A 20,777-nucleotide genomic window follows, 5' to 3' on the forward strand; every position below is an offset into this window, starting at 1 on the left:
TTACGTTTTCCAAGACTAATATATCTGCCCTGTATCCAATGGAAAAAAACTGAAAGCAATCCTCCATGCAAGGTCTGACCAAAGCTCTAGGCAACTGAAGCATAATTTCTCCAGCTTGTCCAAGAATAGATGCACTGAGTGAATAGTTTTTTAAAATAATATCTATTTCAACACCTTTAAGCTAAAGACTAACATCACATTCACCTTTTTCGTTTTTCTATACCTATACAATATTTTAGTGATTTGTGTACATAGCTAAATCTCTTTGCTCATTCATAGCTCCTAGAGGAAGGAATTCGTCTAAGGCATCAGTGCAAACAGGCAATATCACATCTGACCCTTGTTATACAACCTGCCCGCTATTCAGTTCCAGTGACTTACATAGAAACATAGAAAATAGAGCATGAGTAGGCCAGTCGGCCCTTCGAGCCTGTTCTGCCATTCATTATGATCATGGCTGATCATCCAACTCAGTAACCTGTTCCAGCTTTCACCCCATACCCTTTGATCCCTTTAGACCCAAGAGCTATATCTAACTCCTTCTTGAAAACATACAATGTTTTGGCATCAACTGCTTTCTGTGGTAGTGAATTCCACAGGCTCACCACTCTCTGGGTGAAGAAATTTCTCCTCATCTCAGTCCTGAAAGGTTTACCCCGTATCCTTAGACTATGACCCCTGGTTCTGGAATCCCCCACCATCAGGAACATCCTTCCTGCATCTGCCCTGTCAAGTCCTGTTTGAATTTTATAGGTTTCTATGAGATCCCCATCACTCTTCTGAACTCCAGCGAATATAATCCTAACCGACTCAATCTCTCCTCATCCGTCAGTCCCGCCATCCCAGGAATCAGTCTGGTAAACTTTCGCTGCACTCCCTCTGTAGCAAGAACATCCTTCCTCAGATAAGGACACCAAAACTGCACACAATATTCCAGGTGTGGCCTCACCAAGGCCCTGTATAATTGCAGCAAGACATCCCTGCTCCTGTACTCGAATCCTCTCGCTATGAAGGCCAACATACCATTTGCCTTTTTTACCGCCTGTTGCACCTGCATGCTTACCTTCAGCGACTGGTGTACGATAACACCCAGGTCTCGCTGCATATTCCCCTCTCTCAGTTTATAGCCGTTCAGATAATAATCTGCCTTCCTGTTTTTGCAACCAAAGTGGATAACCTCACATTTATCCACATTATACTGCATCTGCCATGCATTAGCCCACTCACTCAACTTGTCCAAATCACCCTGAAGCCTCTCTGCATCCTCCTCACAACTCACCCTCCCACCCAGTTTTGTGTCATCTGTAAATTTGGAGATATTACATTTAGTTCCCTAATCTAAATCATTAATGTATATTGTGAATAGCTGGGGTCCTAGTACCGACCCCTGCAGTACCCGACTAGTCACTGCCTGCCATTCGGAAAAAGACCCATTTATCCCTACTCTTTGCTTCCTGTCCGCCAACCAATTTTCTATCCATTGCAATACACTGCCCCCAATGCCATGCGCTTTAATTTTATACGCTCATCTCTTCTGTGGGACTTTGTCGAAAGCCTTCTGAAAGTCACATCCACTGGCTCCCCCTCATCAACTCTACTAGTTACATCTTCAAAGAATTCTAGTAGATTTGTCAAGCATGATTTCCCTTTCGTAAATCCATGCTGACTCTGTCCGATTCTACCACTGTTCTCTAAGTGCTCTGCTGAAAAATCTTTGATAATGGACTCCAGAATTTTCCCCACTACCGACATCAGGCTGACTGGTCTATAATTTCCTGCTTTCTCTCTACCTCCCTTTTTAAATAGTAGGGTTACATTAGCTACCCTCCAATCTGTCGGAACTGTTCTAGAGTCTATAGAATCTTGGAAGTTGACCACCAATGCATCCACTATTTCCAGGGCCACTTCCTTAAGTACTCTTGGATGCATACCATGAGGTCCTGGGGATTTATCGGCCTTCAATCCCATCAATTTCCCCAACACCATTTCTCTACTAATACTGATTTCTTCCAGTTCCTCTTTCTCACTAAGCCTTGTGTTCCCCAACATTTCTGGTATGATATTTGTGTCCTCCTTTGTGAAGACAGAACCAAAGTATGCATTTAGTTGGTCAGCATTTCTTTATTCCCCATAATAAATTCCCCTGTTTCTGACTGTAAGGGACCTACATTTGTCTTCACCAATCTTTTTCTCATCGCATACCTATAGAAACTTTTACAGTCAGTTTTTATGTTCCTCACAAGCTTGCTCTCGTACTCTATTTTCCCCTTCTTAATCAATCCCTTGGTCCTCCTTTGCTGAATTCTAAACTGCTCCCAATCCTCAGGTCTGTTGTTTTTCCTGGCAAATTTATATGCCTCTTCCTTGGATCTCATGCTATCTCTAACTTCCCTTGTAAGCTATGGTTACCTTTCCCGTTTTACTTTTGCGCTAGACAGGGATAAACAATTGTTGCAGTTCATCCATGTGCTCTTTAAATGTTTGCCATTGCCTATCCACCGTCATCCCTTTCAGTAACGTTTCCCAATCCGTCATGGCCAACTCGCGCCTCATACCTTCGTAGTTTCCTTTACTAAGATTCAGGATCCTAGTCTCAGAAACAACTATGTCACTCTCCATCTTGATGAAGAATTCTATCATATTTTGGTTGCTCGTCCCCAAGGGGTCTCGCACCACTAGATGGTCAATTCTTCCTCTCTCATTGCACAATACCCAGTCTAGGATGGCCTGTTCTCCAGTTGGTTCCTCAACGTATTGGTCCAGAAAATCATCCCATATACACTGCAAGAATTCCTCCTCTATGGTCTTGTGACTAATTTGATTTGCCGAATCCATATGCAGATTAAACTTATCCATAATTACAGATGTTCCTTTATAGCATGCATCTCTAATTTCCTGCTTAATGCCATTCCCAACATCACCACTACAGTTTGGGGGTCTATATACAACCCCCACTAACATTTTTTGCCCGTTAGTGTTTCTCAGCTCTACCCATACAGATTCCACATCGTCAGAGCTAATATCTTTCCTCACTATTGCGTTAATTTCCTCTTTAACCAGCAATGCAACTCCACTGCCTTTTGCTTTTTGTCTGCCCTTCCTAAATACTGAATATCCCTGGATGTTCATTTCCCATCCCTGGTCACCTTGCAGCCATGTCTCCGTAATCCTGACTATATCATACCCGTTTACATAAAGCCTAGAGCCATTCACAATCAGAAGACTGACCAGAAAAAGTTAAAGTGTAGGTATACATGGGAATCAAGCCCGTGAAGGTTTGGCAGGGGGAGCAATCAGAGTACAAAAGGTTGATATTCCTGATATGTGCCAAATACTAGTTCCCTGACCAATCAGGGAAGGACAAGCAGGATGATGCATCCATCTGTTAATGCAAGGATTTCTAATTAAAGAGACCACAGCATGAGTTATAAGGGCTCACCAGCACTTGAATTTTTCAGACTATAGCAACCACACGAATGGAGAGGAGATGTGGGAAGGCTGCTTCCTGGGTCTCTCTCACTCTTAGCTGAAGGTCTTCTTGTGGGATCTGAGGGGCTGCAGTGAGGTGAGCTCTCCCAAGGATAGGAGGGAGAGGACAACCTCTCCAACCAAGCAGGAGTGGATGGAAGTGACTGAGGAAGTCAACAGCAGATGTACAGATGTACAGTCCATCCCACCTAGAGACAGTGCACCAAGAGGATCCAGGACATAAGGAGAGCATGACAGATGAGTGACACAACACTTTCAGGTGCCAAGTTCCACACTCTAACTTGCCCAGCATTCTCCTGCACAGCACAACACAACACCCCTTGTACTTCCACTCATTTCTATCTCTCCAGGCATCTCACATCGCCATCTGTACATCCAATATTCACCTTCACCCTCAGCCTATTGCCATTTCACACCCATTTCTTGCAGTCACCCTCCACAAATGTTGCCCTTCCCTCCTCTGCAAACAAGCCATTACGATTACTCACACCTCTCTGCTTTCTCTCCTTGAAGGAGGAGAGCAGTGACAGTCCAAGATTCCTGGTGTTCTGGTGTTCAGGCATGTTGCAAGACCTTTACCTGCAGACTCCATGTTGGGGGTTTCGCTTCATTCTAGCTGGATCCATTCCCTCTGCCCTTTGGAGGGGAAAGAAGCTGAGGAGAAGGCAGTTGGTGCTGCTGCTGGTGTTGTGCCTGCTACTGTTGGTGCTGTAGGCAATGGTGTTGCTTCTGCTCTTGCCCCTCATCAGAAGTGCAGGGTGGAGCAGGGAAATGAAGCTGAAGGTGAGTGAAGTGCCAGACAGGTGAAGTGCCTTCCATAAAATTGACAAATCACCAGTCAAGCAGTGAAAGCACTCACTGAGAGAAGAAGTACTTTGAACAGCAGCCTCTCACCTGGCTATGCCTGGAACTCTAAAGTCTGACTGATCAAAGCCTTCCCAGCTTGTCAGTTTCAATGAAGAAGCTCTTCCCACAGTGCACTTGCCTCAGTGACCCAGGTCAGTTGCTGAAAGGTTGGGAAACAAGTGCCCTGGCTGGGAAAGTCAGAATCCAGGGTTAAAGAAGCTCTTAATTTCCTTGATTGGTTTCCTGCCTGATGCAAGAAGTTTCTCACTGGCCTCAGAACCCGCCCTGGAGAAACCCAGAAGAGGGTGGGGTGATGTCGGGATCCTGACCCGACATCAATTTCAGGGATCATCTGGCTTTAGTCTATATTTTCCATTAAAAAGTGAACCATTTCTCTAAATGGCTTCACAGAATTACATAGAATTTACAGCATATAAATAGGTCTATATTGCTGTTTGTGTTCTACACGAACAATTTCCCACCTTTCTTCATCTTAGCCTATTAGCACATCCTTTTATTTCTTCCTGCCTTATGTACTTACTTCACTTCCCCTTAATTGCATCTTTGCTCCTCGCCTCAACCTCTCCATCTGGTAGGTTTCAGTTTGTGATCTTTAAACTTGTGCAAAATCAATCATTGGCTTAAGACACAAATAGTTAAAGATAATTCATTTGCAAATCCTTTCTGTGACAGTCAAATATGGAAAAATGTCTGACTCAAACATTGTACTGCAAACATTGTATACATCATACAGATTCCTGCAAAAGCCATTTTAGAACCCTTGTATCCACAGAGGAGGTTCCTTGGTTCCAATTTAAATAGGCTTCCAAAAAGGTCAACCAGCACAAATACTGCTGAACTATATTGTGTGTATATTCAAATAGCTTTGCGTTAAATCTGGAGTTTTAATAAGGATGGCTTAGAAAATAAGCATGTTGAACTCAATAAAAATGAAAGTATGATATTTCAGGACAAAAAGATATTGGTGCTTGCTCCTGTTCAGATGCATATCTCTGTAGTAGACAGGTACTACAAAATTGGTTCAGTATTCTCAGGAGTTGTATATAAATGTGCAAGGTTTTTTGTTGTGTATGAGACATATATAATTATTAGATTGGAAGTATTGGTGCTAGATTTAGGCTATTGTACTAATTAGCTGCATTTTTTGTGTTCTGTATCTTCTGTACTACTAATCAGGCAAGATAATTATTTTGCAATGACCTACATGTTTGCAGTCAGTGATATCTCAGTCTTACAAAATGCATGTAATGGTGCCAAACTGTCTCCATCTCTGCAAATGTTAATAAGCTCCTTTGATGAAATAGTCAGTGGCAAAAAATGTCAGGATCGCTCCAGATGGAAGCAGAGCACTTCTGGCCAAAGAGGAGATGTTAAAGGCCTGCTAGCATTTGACATAGTTCAGTATTTGTCTTCCTGGAATTCTTATAGATCATAAGAACTAGGAGCAGGAGTAGGCCATCCGGCCCCTCGAGCCTGCTCCGCCATTCAATAAGATCATGGCTGATCTTTTCGTGGACTCAGATCCACTTACTCGCACTCTCACCGTATCCCTTAATTCTTTTATTGTTCAAAAAGATATCTACCTTAGCTTTAAAAACGTTTACTGAAGAAGCATCAACTACTTCACTGGGCAAGGAATTCCATAGATTAACAACCCTCTGGGTGAAGAAGTTCCTTCTTAATTCAGTCCTAAATCTGCTCCCTCTAATCTTGAGGCTATGCCCTCTTGTCCTAGCTTCACCTGCCAGTGGAAACATCCTCTCGACTTGCATCAGTCCAAGTTAAGACACTCTGGCCTTGGCGATATTCTCCTTGGAATATTGTTGTTGCTACAGAGTCTGTGACAACAGGAACTTGTAATCTCATTCTCCAACACACAGGTTAGCATTACTGTTTGGACTGTTGCTCACAGGCAAGTAAATAGAATCAGCTAAATCTGATTGAATGGTGGAATCGGCTGAAGGAGCTGAATAGCCTACTCCTATTTATAGTTTCCTTTTTACATCTCGATGCCCCAGTTTCTTTAAATTTGGGAAAGCTACATTTTTAATGTGATCTCTCCAAATATATTTTACTGCATTTTGAGCATCCGAATTCCTGACCAGCCCCAACAGTCATAGAGTCATAAAGTCAGAATTATACAGCACAGAAACAGGCCCTTCAGCCCATCATGTCTGTGCTGGCCATCAAGTACCAATCTATTTTAATCCCATTTTCCAGCACTTGGCCCGTAGCCTTAGTGTCATAGAGTTATACAGCACAGAAACAGGCCCTTCGGCCCAATGCGTCTGTGCTGACCATCAAGCACCCATCCAGTCTAATCCCATTTTCTGCACTTAGCCCGTAGCCTTGTAAGCTATGGCATTTCAAGTACACATCTAAATACTTCTTAAACGTTGTGAGGGTTCCTGCCTCTACCACCACTTCAGGTAGTGTCTTCCAGATTCCAACTACCCTCTGGGTAAAAAATGTTTTCCTCAAATCCCTCTAAATCTCCTGCCCTTTAGCTTAAATCTATGCCCCCTGGTTATCGATCCCTCCGCTAAGGGAAAAGGTTTCTTCCTATTGTGAGAATAAGAAATACTGAAATGTTGTTTCTACAGCTTGTGGAAAGTTACCAAGAAGTCATTTGTGCACAACATAATGAAATCACTGAAAAAGAGAACTGATAAGGGTATGTGGAGACCTTAAGACAGTACATCACTGACAAAGAGAATTGATAAGGGTATGTAAGTACAGACCTTGGGACAGTACATCACTTAAAAATTGTGCTTAGGCAGATAACAGAGAAACAGCAAGAGTTAGAACAAAGTATGTAGTGAATAAGAAACTGCCCCACTAAGATAAAGGCTGACAGCTGCAAGTTAAAACACATAATGGAGAGCCAAATAAGGTAAAACAAAAACAAGAGTTAGGGGCTAGAAAGTTAGAGTAGGGGGAGAAGTAAACAGAGGAGGAGACTGTAGCAACCATAGGATAGGTTAGTGTCATAATATGTTATAACCAATAATGTAAAATAAAGGCGTGGACAAATGGATTTGTATTGTATAAACATGAACTGAATATGTTGATGGGTGTGCCTGCTTGTTGGACACCCGATCTTGCAAGAACGTTAAATAAACTTACTTCTTCAGAGTTTGACTTGGTGTAAATTATTATTAAGTGGGCTACGTTTCTCACAATTGGGGGCTCGTCCGGGATCTCTTCATCATTGCCGGGACCGCGGCCGACGACAGACGAGAAGACGCGTCCCGTTAATTTAAAAACGGTCTCGTTTCTGTCGTTGGTAGCAGACCCGAGTAATCGACTGAAAATGATCCTAGGGAAGTCACTCTGAACGAGTATTTAGTGCGGCAGGTACACACGTGAAGTCAGGCAACTCCGTGCACGGACCAAGGTAAGAAAAACGACTTTTAAGTATTATCTTGGTGACTTATGGTTAACTGTAGGATAAGACCTTCTAAGTACTAAAAGGCCTTGAGGAGTGAATTTTACAGTCCTGCAGTATAAGACCCTTCAGCTAGGAGGTGAGTACTGTATGGTATAAGACCCTTCAGTTAGGAGGTGAATACCGTAAGGTATAAGACCCTTCAGCTAGGAGGTGAATACCGCAGGGTACAAGATCCTTCAGTTAGGAGGTGAATACTGTGGGGCAGTATAAGACCCTTCAGCTAGGAGGTGAATACCGTAAGGTATAAGACCCTTCAGTTAGGAGGTGAATACTGGTTAACTGTAGGATAAGACCTTCTCAGTACTGCAGTATAAGACCCTTCAGCTAGGAGGTGAGTACTGTAGGGTACAAGACCCTTCAGTTAGGAGGTGAATACTGTGGGGCAGTATAAGACCCTTCAGCTAGGAGGTGAGTACCGTAGGGTATAAGACCCTTCAGTTAGGAGGTGAATACCGTAAGGTATAAGACCCTTCAGCTAAGAGGTGAATACCGTAGGGTACAAGACCCTTCAGTTAGGAGGTGAATACTGTGGGGCAGTATAAGACCCTTCAGCTAGGAGGTGAGTACCGTAGGGTATAAGACCCTTCAGTTAGGAGGTGAATACCGTAAGGTATAAGACCCTTCAGCTAAGAGGTGAATACCGTAGGGTACAAGACCCTTCAGTTAGGAGGTGAATACTGTGGGGCAGTATAAGACCCTTCAGCTAGGAGGTGAGTACCGTAGGGTATAAGACCCTTCAGTTAGGAGGTGAATACCGTAAGGTATAAGACCCTTCAGCTAGGAGGTGAATACCGTAGGGTACAAGACCCTTCAGTTAGGAGGTGAATACTGTGGGGCAGTATAAGACCCTTCAGCTAGGAGGTGAGTACCGTAGGGTATAAGACCCTTCAGTTAGGAGGTGAATACCGTAAGGTATAAGACCCTTCAGCTAGGAGGTGAATACCGTAGGGTACAAGACCCTTCAGTTAGGAGGTGAATACTGTGGGGCAGTATAAGACCCTTCAGCTAGGAGGTGAGTACTGTGTGGTATAAGACCCTTCAGTTAGGAGATGAATACCGTAAGGTATAAGACCCTTCAGCTAGGAGGTGAATACCGTAGGGTACAAGACCCTTCAGTTAGGAGGTGAATACTGTAAGGTATAAGACCCTTCAGCTAGGAGGTGAATACCGTAGGGTACAAGACCCTTCAGTTAACCTTGGGAAATAAATCGTCTAAAAAGGAAGACGATGGGAGACAAGGAAGGTCTGCCGGCAACATCCCTCCAGAAAGTCCATTGGGACGGATGTTGGAGTATTGGGATTTAGAGTCAAAAACCAAGGAGAAAAAGACCCAAATATGATCTAAGGACAGCAAGAAGGACCACCCCTAAACCCGACGATAACGACGACGATAGAGACAGAGAGTCTCCCAAGACAATGATGCCCTTGAGAAAGGTACCAATAGGAAATAATGAAATTGGATTTGTTAGTGCACCATTAACGTCAGGAGAGGTAAGAGTGTTTAAAAAGGAAATGAAAGTCCTCGTAGAAGACCCCTGAAAATTTGGGAAAGAGAAAACCCTCCCGGGGTAGGGGGAAACGAACCAGCTGAACAAAAATACCCTAATCAAGACCCGCAGTGGCAGAACAATAATATCGGCCATAGGGGCCAGATGAAAGACCTTAGAAATTTGATAGTAAAAGGCATTGTTGTAAACAAGTAGTTGAAGCCCCTGCAAAACGTATGCCTTTACAGAGTTACCGCAGGCCCCTCTTATGGCACAAGCAGGCGACATATTGAGTGCGACCCCTCTGGGTGTTGAAGGCTGTTTCTAGACAAATAGAGACCATTAAAGGCACCTAGGTGGGATCAAGGGATTGATTTTTTTAAATGTTTTGAAGAATCAAAGGGGGACTGTGAGAACAGAATTTAGATTTTAGAATTTTTAAGAACAGAGTTACATGGGGACATTTAAGATGAAACAATTAATCAGTCATGTATTGCTAACAAGGAAGCTGACTTCATAACTTCAGGGCTGCAGAGGCAACTTGGCCTTGCAGCTGGTACAGCGAGAGAGAGAGAGAGAGACATTATACTTCAACAGCACTCTTCTTATCACCCAGACATGACAATCCTAGGGAAAGGCTAGAATGAAAAACATACCGACCAGGCTAATACACGCCCCCTTGTTAGAGGGTGGCTCAGCCTACCCTGAAACAATTAATCAGTCATGTACTGCTAACAAGCTAGCTTCAGTGCTGTAGGGAGGGACAGCTTATCAGAAATGACTTCATAACTTTAGGGCTGCAGAGGCAGCTTGGCCTTGCAGCTGGTACAGCGAGAGAGAGAGAGAGAGAGAGAGAGAGACATTATACTTCAACAGCACTCTTCTTATCACCCAGACATGACAAAGTTAGAATGAAAAACATACCGACGAGGCTAATACACGCCCCCTTGTTAGAGGGTGGCTCAGCCTACCCTTCTGATTCAGCAGTTGCTGAGTTTTTTTATATTTGCTTTTAGGCATGGCACAATGCTTAATGGGAAACATAGCCAAGTTAGGAATGGTAGCTTTGCTGAGCTTTGATTTTAAGTGGCAGAAACCACAATGAAATAGCTAAAAGGGATGGCCAGAGTGTGTACAAGCTGTGGCAGCCACAGCACTTCAGACCAAGGAAGTCATTTTACCTCGAAGCTATTGCAAGAAATAGTTAGGGGATTGGGAATCCAATGGGACTTCCATACCCCTTGGCACCCTCCCTCTTCAGGGCGGGTGGAAAGAATGAATCAGACCTTAAAGAAACACCTGTCCAAACTGATACTTGAAACAAGGTTACCCTGGACAAAATGTTTACCTATAGCGATACTCAGAATTCGGACAGCCCCTAGAAAAGATGTGGGACTGTCCCCCTATGAAATGCTATTCGGAGTACCCTATATGGGAACCAGGGGCGAGATGCCAACCTTAGAAACTAAAGATTCGTTTCTAAAGAACTATATACTGGCGTTGTCTTCCTCATTGTCATTCCTCAGGAAGCAAGGCCTGTTAGCACAGACACCACCTCTCGAATTTGCAGTGCACAAGATCCAACCAGGAGATTGGGTTCTGGTGAAATCGTGGAAAGAGACTAAACTACAACTGAACTGGGAAAGACCATACCAGACTCTCCTAACCACTGAAACAGCCATAAGAACGGCAGAAAGAGGTTGGACCCACTACACAAGAATCAAGGGGCCGGTACAACCCCCGGCCGAGGAAGGAACTTGGACAACCGAATTAACAGAAGAACCATTGAAAATAAAGCTAAAAAGACTTTGAGTAACAAATTTTTTTTAATATAACGGCGCGAGCGCGGAAATACTGTCTGTAATATTGTGTGCCTTCTCTCTTTCTTTTCAAAAGTAGCCAGGAAATAAAATGGGTTGGATGTTTTTGTGTTACCCACTTCCAATTAGACAACAAGGTGTTTGGAGTAACAGTTAGAGAAGGGAAAAAGAAAGGTGAATTAAAATGTTGTTTTCAGGTAACAATAGATAAGACTGGTAAACCATCTAACAAACTAAAAGGGACCTCTCATAACGATCCTAACATAGTAAAAATAATAGAGGTAAAGGACCTGAGAAAGACGATTGAGATAGAAACCAGTTACGGGGACACAAATGCCTGGGTAGAATGGATAAAATTACCTGTAAAAAGTTTGAACAATAACAATTGCTATGCTTGTGCATCTGGTAGACCGATAGCTCAAGTAGTACCTTTCCCGCTGGGGTGGGAGCGTGACCGAAAGGGCATGGAATGCATGTTAGCCCTATATCAGGATAAGACGGCTTGGGGTATTCAAACTTGCATATCCTTGTCAATAATGTTCCCTCCCCTAGAGAAAGAAGATTCAAGGACTCCCCCTTCATTTTTAGCCACCGGTGTGAATCACACATCATGCGTACATCGACACGGTGCGGAGCTAACCAGAAATATGGGAGAGTTGAAGTCATGCATAGAGACTGAGGACGTAACTGGAAGAGTCAGGGGAGGGAACTAATCATCATTGAATGTCCCCAGAGCGGATTTATGGTGGTATTGCGGAGGAAAAATCCTGAGACAGACCCTACCCTCCCAGTGGAAGGGGACGTGCGCAATTGTTCAATTGGCAATACCATTCACCTTGGCATTTGAGAAACAAAAGATAATAACGAGGGAAAGGGGTAAAAGGGAAGCGATAGCGAACTCTTTTGACGACCAGGTATACATGGATTTCATAGGGGTCCCAAGAGGGGTACCTGATGAATTCAAGGCCCGAAACCAAATAACCGCCGGTTTCGAGTCTTTGTTTTGGTGGGTCACTATTAACAAAAATGTAGATTGGATAAATTATATTTATTACAACCAACAAAGATTTATAAATTATACTAGAGATGCGGTAAAAGGTATAGCTGAACAATTAGATGCCACTAGTAGAATGGCTTGGGAAAATCGACTGGCTCTAGATATGATCTTAGCAGAAAAAGGAGGCGTGTGTATAATGTTAGGAGGGAAATGTTGCACATTTATCCCAAATAACACAGCACCCGATGGTTCAATCACCCGAGCACTGCAAGGGTTAACAACTTTAGCAGAGGAGATGGTCGAAAATTTAGGAGCAGACACTTCCCTGACGGGGTGGCTTGAATCCTGGTTTGGAACATGGAAAGGCATGATAATCTCGGTTTTTACCTCCTTGATCATGGTTGTCGGAATACTAACAGCCATCGGGTGTTGTATTATTCCTTGTGCAAGAGGGCTGACTCAGCAATTGATTGAGACAGCTTTGACGAAGCAGATGTCAATACAAAGAGGCCAGGAAGAAAGTATATACCTGTTAGGTAATGACAAAGTGGATAGTATCAACGGAAATACAGACATTGAAAAGGCGGCTGAAATAATGCTCAGGGGATTTGAGAGGACATATGAGAACCCTCCGCAGTATGTAGAAAACAACAAGGATTAAGTAAAAGAAAAGGGGGAATTGTGAGAATAAGAAATACTGAAATGTTGTTTCTACAGCTTGTGGAAAGTTACCAAGAAGTCATTTGTGCACAACATAATGAAATCACTGAAAAAGAGAACTGATAAGGGTATGTGGAGACCTTAAGACAGTACATCACTGACAAAGAGAATTGATAAGGGTATGTAAGTACAGACCTTGGGACAGTACATCACTTAAAAATTGTGCTTAGGCAGATAACAGAGAAACAGCAAGAGTTAGAACAAAGGATGTAGTGAATAAGAAACTGCCCCACTAAGATAAAGGCTGACAGCTGCAAGTTAAAACACATAATGGAGAGCCAAATAAGGTAAAACAAAAACAAGAGTTAGGGGCTAGAAAGTTAGAGTAGGGGGAGAAGTAAACAGAGGAGGAGACTGTAGCAACCATAGGATAGGTTAGTGTCATAATATGTTATAACCAATAATGTAAAATAAAGGCGTGGACAAATGGATTTGTATTGTATAAACATGAACTGAATATGTTGATGGGTGTGCCTGCTTGTTGGACACCCGATCTTGCAAGAACGTTAAATAAACTTACTTCTTCAGAGTTTGACTTGGTGTAAATTATTATTAAGTGGGCTACGTTTCTCACACTATCTATCCTATCAATGCCCCTCAATTTTGTATACCTCAATCATGTCCCCCCTCAGCCTTCCCTGCTCTAAGGAAAACAATCCTAGCCTTTTCAGTCTCTCTTTATAGCTGAAATGCTCCATCCCAGGCAACATCCTGGTGAATCTCCTCTGCACCCTCTCTAATGCAATCACATCCTTCCTATAGTATGGTAACCAGAACTGTACACAGTACTCCAGCATTTTATACAGCTCCATCATAACCTCCCTGCTCTTATATTCTACGCCTCGGTTAATAAAGGCAAGTATCCCATATGCCTTCCTAACTACTTTATCTACCTGTGCTGCTGCCTTCCGTGATCTATGGACAGGTACACCAAGGTCCTTCTGACCCTCTGTACTTCCTAGGGTCTACCACCCATTGTATATTCCCTTGCCTTGTTAGTCCTTCCAATATGCATCACCTCACACTTCTCAGGATTAAATTCCATTTGCCACTACTTTGCCCATCTTACCAGCCCATCTATATCGTCCTGTAATCTAAGGCTTTCCTCCTCACTATTTACGACACCACCAATTTTCGTGTCATCTGCCAACTTACTGATTGTACCTCTTATATTCACGTCTAAATCATTAAAGTACACTACAAACAACAAGGGTCCCAGCACCGATCCCTGTGGTACACCACTGGTCGCAGGCTTCCAATCGCAAAAACAACCCTCGACCATCACTCTCTGCGTCCTGCCACGAAGCCAATTCTGGATCCACCCCCCCCGCTTTACTTGCTTAAAACTTTTCACATTTCTAATATCTGCTAGTTCTGAAGAAGGGTCACTGACGTGAAACGTTAACTCTGCTTCTCTCTCCACAGATACTGCCAGACTTGCTGAGTATTTCCAATATTTCTTGTTTTTATTTCAGATTTCCAGCATCTGCAGTACTTTGCTTTTATCTGGATCCAATTTGCCCTGGATCCTATGGACTCTTACCTGCTTAACCAATCTCCCATGCGGGACCTTATCAAAACCTTACTGAAGTCTGTATGGACTACATCAACTGCCTTACCTTCATCTACACATCTAGTTACCTCCTGAAAAAATTCAATCAAGTTTGTTAGACATGATCTCCCCCTGACAAAGCCATGCTGACTATCCCTGATTAACCCCTGCCTCTCCAAGTGGAGATTAATCCTAAAACTCAGAATTTTTTCCAATAGTTTCCCTACCACTGATGTTAGACTCATTGGCCTGTAATTACCTGGTTTATCCCTGCTACCCTTCTTGACTAATGGTACCACATTCGCTGTTCTCTAGTCCTCTGGTACCTCTCCTGTGGCCAGAGAGGATTTGAAAATTTGTGTCAGAGCTATCTCCTCCCTAGCCTCACATAACAGCCCAGGATACATCTCCTCTGGGCCTGGGGATTTATCCACTTTTAAGCGCACTAAAACAGCTAAATACTTCCTCCCTTTCAATGCTAATTTGTTCAAGTATATCACATTCCCCCTCCCTGATCTCTACACCTACATCGTCCTTCTTCATAGTGAACACAGATGAGGAGTAATCATTTAAAACTTCATCTATGTCCTCCGGCTCCACACGCAGACTGCAACTCTGGTCCCTAATGCGCCCTACTCTTTCCCTGGTTATCCTCTTGCCTTTAATATACTTATAATATGCCTTGGGATCTTCCTTTATCTTTCCTGCCAGTGTTTTTTCATGTCCCCTCTTCGCTCTCCTAATTACTATTTTTAAGTACCACCCCTACACTTACAGCGCTCTGAATCTGCAGTCAGCCTCCTTTTTCTTCCTTATCCAATCCTCTATATCCCTTGACATCCAGGGTTCTCTGGGCTTGTTGGTCCTCCCCTTCACCTTTACGGGAACATGTTGGCCCTGAACATTCAATATTTCCTTTTTGAATGACTCCCACTGGTCTGATGTAGACTTTCCTACAAGTAGCTGCTCCCAGTCCACTCTGGTCAGATCCTGTTTAATCATATTGAAATCGATCTTCTCCCAATTCAGTACTTTTATTTCCGGTCCCTCTTTGTCCTTTTCCATAACTACCTTAAATGTTACAGAGTTATGGTCACTTTCCCTGAAATGCTCCCCACTGACACTTCTACCACTTGTCTGGCTTCATTCTCCAGGGTTAGCTTCAGTACCACCCCTTCTTTTGTAGGACTTTCTAAGTGCTAGCTCAAAAAGCTCTCCTGTATGCACTTTAAGAATTCTGTCCCCTTTAAGCCTTTTGCACTAAGACTATCCCAGTTGATATTGGGGAAGTTGTTACTATTATTACCCTATTATTTTTACACTTCTTGAAGATTTGCCTTCATATCTGCTCCTCTATCTCTCCCTGACTGGAGGCCTGTAGTACACACCAAGCCAAGTGATTGTCCCCGTTTTGTTTTTAAGTTCTACTCATATGGCCTCATTTGAGGAACCTTCGAATATATTATCCCTCCTTACTGCAGTAATTGACTTCTTGATCAACAGTGAAATGCCACCTCCTCTTTTACACCCTCCCCTGTCACACCTGAAGATTCTATACCCTGGAATATTGAGCTGCCAGTCCCGCCCTTCCCTCAATAATGTCTCTGTGATAGCAATAATATCATATTCCCATGTGTTAATCTACGCCCTCAATTCATCTGCTTTACTTGTAAAACTCCTTGCGTTAAAATAGATGCAATCCAGCCTTGCATTATTTGCTTGTGCTTTAGCAGGTCTATATTTGCTTTGCCTTCCAGACTGACTCAGTTTCTCTTTTATATTTGACTGTGCATCACTCCCTACTGTACCTCCACTCTGTATCCCATCCCCCTGCCAAATTAGTTTAACACCCCCCCCCCCACCCAAACAGCACTAGCAAACCTCCCAGCAAGGATGTTGGTCCCGTTCTGGTTCAGGTGCAACCCATCCAACTTGTACAGGTCCCACCTTCACCAGAAACAGACCCAGTGATCCTGGAAACTAAAGCCCTCCCTCCTGCACTATCTCTTCAGCCACGCATTAATCTGCTCTATCTTCCTATTCCTATACTCACTAGTATGTGGCACCAGGAGTAATCCAGAGATTACAAACTTTAAGGTCCTGCTTTTTAATCTGCTACCTAACTCCCTAAATTCTTGTTGCAAGACCTCATCCCTCTTTCTACCTATGTCGTTGGTACCAAGCGACCTCTGACTGTTCACCCTCCCCCTTCAGAATGTCCTGCAGCTGCTCTGTGACATCCTTGATCCTAGCAACATACCCGTGCCCAACATAGGCAACATACCATCCTGGAGTCATGTTTGCAGCTGCAGAAACACCTAGCTGTTCCCCTTATGATTGAATCCCCTATCACTATAGCCCTGCCACTCTTCTTCCTCCCCTCCTGTGAAGCTGAGCCACCCATGGTGCCATGAACTTGTCTCTCCCCCAACAATATCCAAAGAGGTATATCTGTTCGAGGGGGGGGGGCGGGGGATGGCCACAGGGGATTCCTGCATTACCTGCCTCCCTCTACTCCACCTGGTGGTCATCCGTTCCCTTCCTGCCTTTGCAGCATTTGCCTGCGGTGTGACCACTTCGCTAAACATGCTATCCACAACAATCTCAGCATTGCAGATGATCCCCAGTGAATCCACCCGCAGCTCCAGCTCCATAATGCAGGTAGCCAGTAGCTGCAGATGGATACACTTCCTGCACACATGGTCGTCAGGGACACTGGAAGCATCCCTGATTTCCCACATAGCACGGGGGGAGCATATCACAGGTGCGAGCTCTCCTGCCATGACTTACATGTAGATTACTTATTTAGTCCCTTTAATTAAAAAATACTCATTACACTAGGAGCCTCGTTCTACTTCAAACACTACCCACGACAATCTAAAGTAGGCACAGTGGCGCAGTGGTTAGCACCGCAGCCTCACAGCTCCAGCGACCCAGGTTCAATTGTGGGTACTGCCTGTGTGGAGTTTGCAAGTTCTCCCTGTGTCTGCGTGGGTTTCCTCCGGGTGTTCCAGTTTCCTCCCACATGCCAAAGACTTGCAGGTTGATAGGTTAATTGGCCATTATAAATTTCCCCTAGTATAGGTAGGTGGTAGGGAAATATAGGGACAGGTGGGGATGTGGTAGGAATATGGAATTAGTGTAGGATTAGTATAAATGGGCGGTTGATGGTCGGCACAGACTCAGTGGGCCGAAGGGCCTGTTTCAGTGCTGCATCTCTAAATAAAAATAAAGTCCTTAATAAATTATAATGATTTTTTAAAAAAACACACTTTAGTAGTACTCATCCTATCACTTATACAGTAGGTTTTGAGGTTTTCTTTTAAAAAATAACTTTCCCGTTATTTTTTAAAGCTATTTACAGGCACTAACAGTAATGAGATGATATAGTATTTACAAGATACTACTTGGCACTAAACATTGGCGATTTATATCAAGTTAGATGAACAACATATTTCCAATTTACAGGATTTATCCACGAGACTAAAATGATCAAAAGTGCTAATTCTTCACCACAAATAAACAAAAGCATTAACAGGTGTAATGCATCTTCAAGAGCCTTGATCAGATCCTATTTGGAGAACAGTGATTAGTTTTGTCACTGCACCACGGGAAGGATACACTGACCTTGGAATGGGTACAGCGCAGATTCACCAGAATGATAGCAGGGCTTAGAGAATGTTAAATTTATGAGGACAGGTTGTATAACCTTAACTTATATTCCCTTCAGTGTAAAAGATTGAGGGGGTGATCTGATCGAAGTCTTTAAAATGTTGAAAGGATTTGATAGTTTCTCTGTGTCTACCCTATCTCCTCTCATGGGGGAAATCAAGAATGAGGGGGACATAATCTAAAATTAGAGTTAGCCATTTAGGAGGGAAATCAGGAAGCACGTTTTTGTATACAATGTAGTAGAAATCCGGAATGGTTTCCTCAAAAGGCTGTGGATGCTGGGAAAACTGCAGCTTTCAAGACTGAGGTTGATAGATTTTTGTTGGGCACGGGTATCGAGGGATAGGGAGCTAAAGTGAGTAAATGGAGTTAAGGTAAGCTATGATCTAACTGAATGGTGGAGCAGGCTCAATGGTCACTCATGTTCTTAAGGGATTAAATTCATCTGAAATAAATATTTTTTTTAGATCAAAAGTCCTGAAATATTGGTTAATGACTTATGATCCTTGCAACACTTTCATTTGTACAAGTAGACTCCTTCATTGAAAAAAAAAATGCCTCTTATTAGTGTTGGCCACAGCCTGCTGATGTCGTTACTAGGGATTTGGCATATTAAGTGTTGGGGTAAAAGAAAAGTTGAAACAAAAAGTAAACTGAATCATAAGTGAGAAACTGGACATAAATGACAAAGTACTGAAGTGAAACCATATAGATTCTATAAAACAAGAAGCACGTAAACTCTCCACAATGAGACTTATTAAGATCAAAGTAGAAACATGTATTTAATGGAACTATAATAACCCTAATACAGTCTCAGTGCCTGCACAAGTTGATGTCAGCAGAGCCCAGAAAGCTCAGTTGGGCACAAAGCCCCACCACTCAATTTAGTTTGAAAAGATGGGGGTGGAGATAGGGGGGTGGGGAAGAGAATTATGGGGAACAATTGATAATAAGTGAAGGCAGACAGAAGATTAACTGGTGTTTAAAACATGAGAAACAAATTCAGTGATGAATAACTGAAAATATGCTTTACAAATTCAGATATCAGGAATGTGAAATAAAATTATTTGTGTAAATAATCTGTTTAATTTCAAGTTAACATGTCTATAGGAAAAAAAATAAAGATATGTGCAAAATTTGAATAGAATATATTTACCTGCTTGTTTTCCTCTTGATCAGCCATATACTTATCCCAATGATCACAATAACAGCAACAACAGCAATCACTATGCCTATTATGGCTCCAACAGACAAGGTGGGTTCTTTCAAAATTGGATCTGAAAAAAAAAATGAGCATAATGACATAATAAGAAACATATATTGATTTTTGTTCTGTAATTTTATTCCTTCAGTTTCAAGAGTTAGAATGAATGATTGAATCTTGCATTGCTAAATGATGTGATCAACTCATTATTAAATAATTTTGCAAACCACAATCAATAAGTAGACTCTGCAGCTTTTGTTTGTACAAAATAATAGCACTACCAAGGTTGCCGAACACAACCCAATAGCAAAAATCACATTTAGATGATTTAAGGATTCGCATGAGATAAGGATCACAACTTCTGGCACTTAAAGGGGGCATAGTAGGAAATACAGTAAAGTGAAAATTACCAGGATGAAAGAATATTAAGAATGGCAGAGGGGTACACAAGTCAATTAACCTACAGCACCTTTTTTATTTAAAAAGTGTAGCAGGCTACTGCTTTGCCATTTGATTATCGGAAATTCATGAATGAAGAACATCAAGGGGAATGCTTGCTGTTCAAAATATCCCCATTTCTCTACAAGGAGGAATGTTGAAGAGGATCTCCCTTCCTGAGGCTGTGTTAGCAAAGTCACTGGCTGTCTACAGTGAAAATAGTGTAAAGTAGTATTTCAAAGTTGTCTGGGAAAACACGATGCATGTTAAGAATTATGCATGCTTGGCTGGTAGCATTGAGTTCCTGGTTCCCTTGTCTCTGGTTTGATGTTTTTAAATTGGCCTGTTCCAGGATGAGGACACTTCCTAATGGTGACCATCAGAATACTCTTCAATGGAAATGAAAGCTGAGTGGTTTTGTTTAACAGGTGACCAATCCCCTATGCCACTACTATGCCTAAGCAGCAAGTTAAAAAATCTACTCCCTGTCTTGGTTAATTATATAAGAGAAAAGAACAGGCTATGTTGATGGGGCTAGATAAAGGAGGGTAGGAGAAGGCATGTGTGGCATCTAAGCATGGTCCTGTTGGGACAAATGGCCTTTTACAGTGCCGTAAATACTATGCAGTGTAGTTCAGATAATTCTTCTATGACTACCAACTGTTATCCATCTATGTGGTACAGTTTATTAAGTATTAAATATTATGCCATTATTGTATAAATATTAATGGGATGCTATAGTCAGAAACACATGTACATTGTTTGCACTGGTAGTTACAGAATGGATTTATAGCTGGTATTAATTGAGTTATGCTATCTGATTGTGAATGGTAATCTCAGGATCGGGCGAGAGTTCTACAACGCACAAAATAATACTATTAAATTTTCCTATTAAATTTTCAATGTACCGATTCCATCAGTGGGGGTGGGGAGAAGTATTTATGTTGTGAAAACATCATAATTTTATGTTCAGTTTTTAGTAAAGTGTTTGGGAGCTTACAGGAGTACCTCTGACACTTAAAACCTAGTTTAACACCACACTGGGTCATATGTCATGCAGTATCAAGCTGAACATTCAGA

The 20,777-nt window shown here is 42.5% G+C and overlaps 1 protein-coding gene across 2 annotated transcripts in view; it reads right to left on the reverse strand.

The window, feature by feature from the left end:
* The window catches only part of LOC137352710 (carcinoembryonic antigen-related cell adhesion molecule 5-like), a 721,824-nt gene that overhangs the window by 33,364 nt on the left and 667,683 nt on the right, over positions 1 to 20,777 (reverse strand). For both annotated transcript variants that reach the window (XM_068018446.1, XM_068018445.1), the window contains one exon: positions 19,212 to 19,332. In XM_068018446.1, the coding sequence (XP_067874547.1) occupies positions 19,212 to 19,332 (121 nt within the window). The remainder of the gene's footprint in view (positions 1 to 19,211; positions 19,333 to 20,777) is intronic.

Source organism: Heterodontus francisci, chromosome 39 (genome assembly GCF_036365525.1).
Source record: "Heterodontus francisci isolate sHetFra1 chromosome 39, sHetFra1.hap1, whole genome shotgun sequence".
Taxonomy (NCBI): Eukaryota; Metazoa; Chordata; class Chondrichthyes; order Heterodontiformes; family Heterodontidae; genus Heterodontus; species Heterodontus francisci.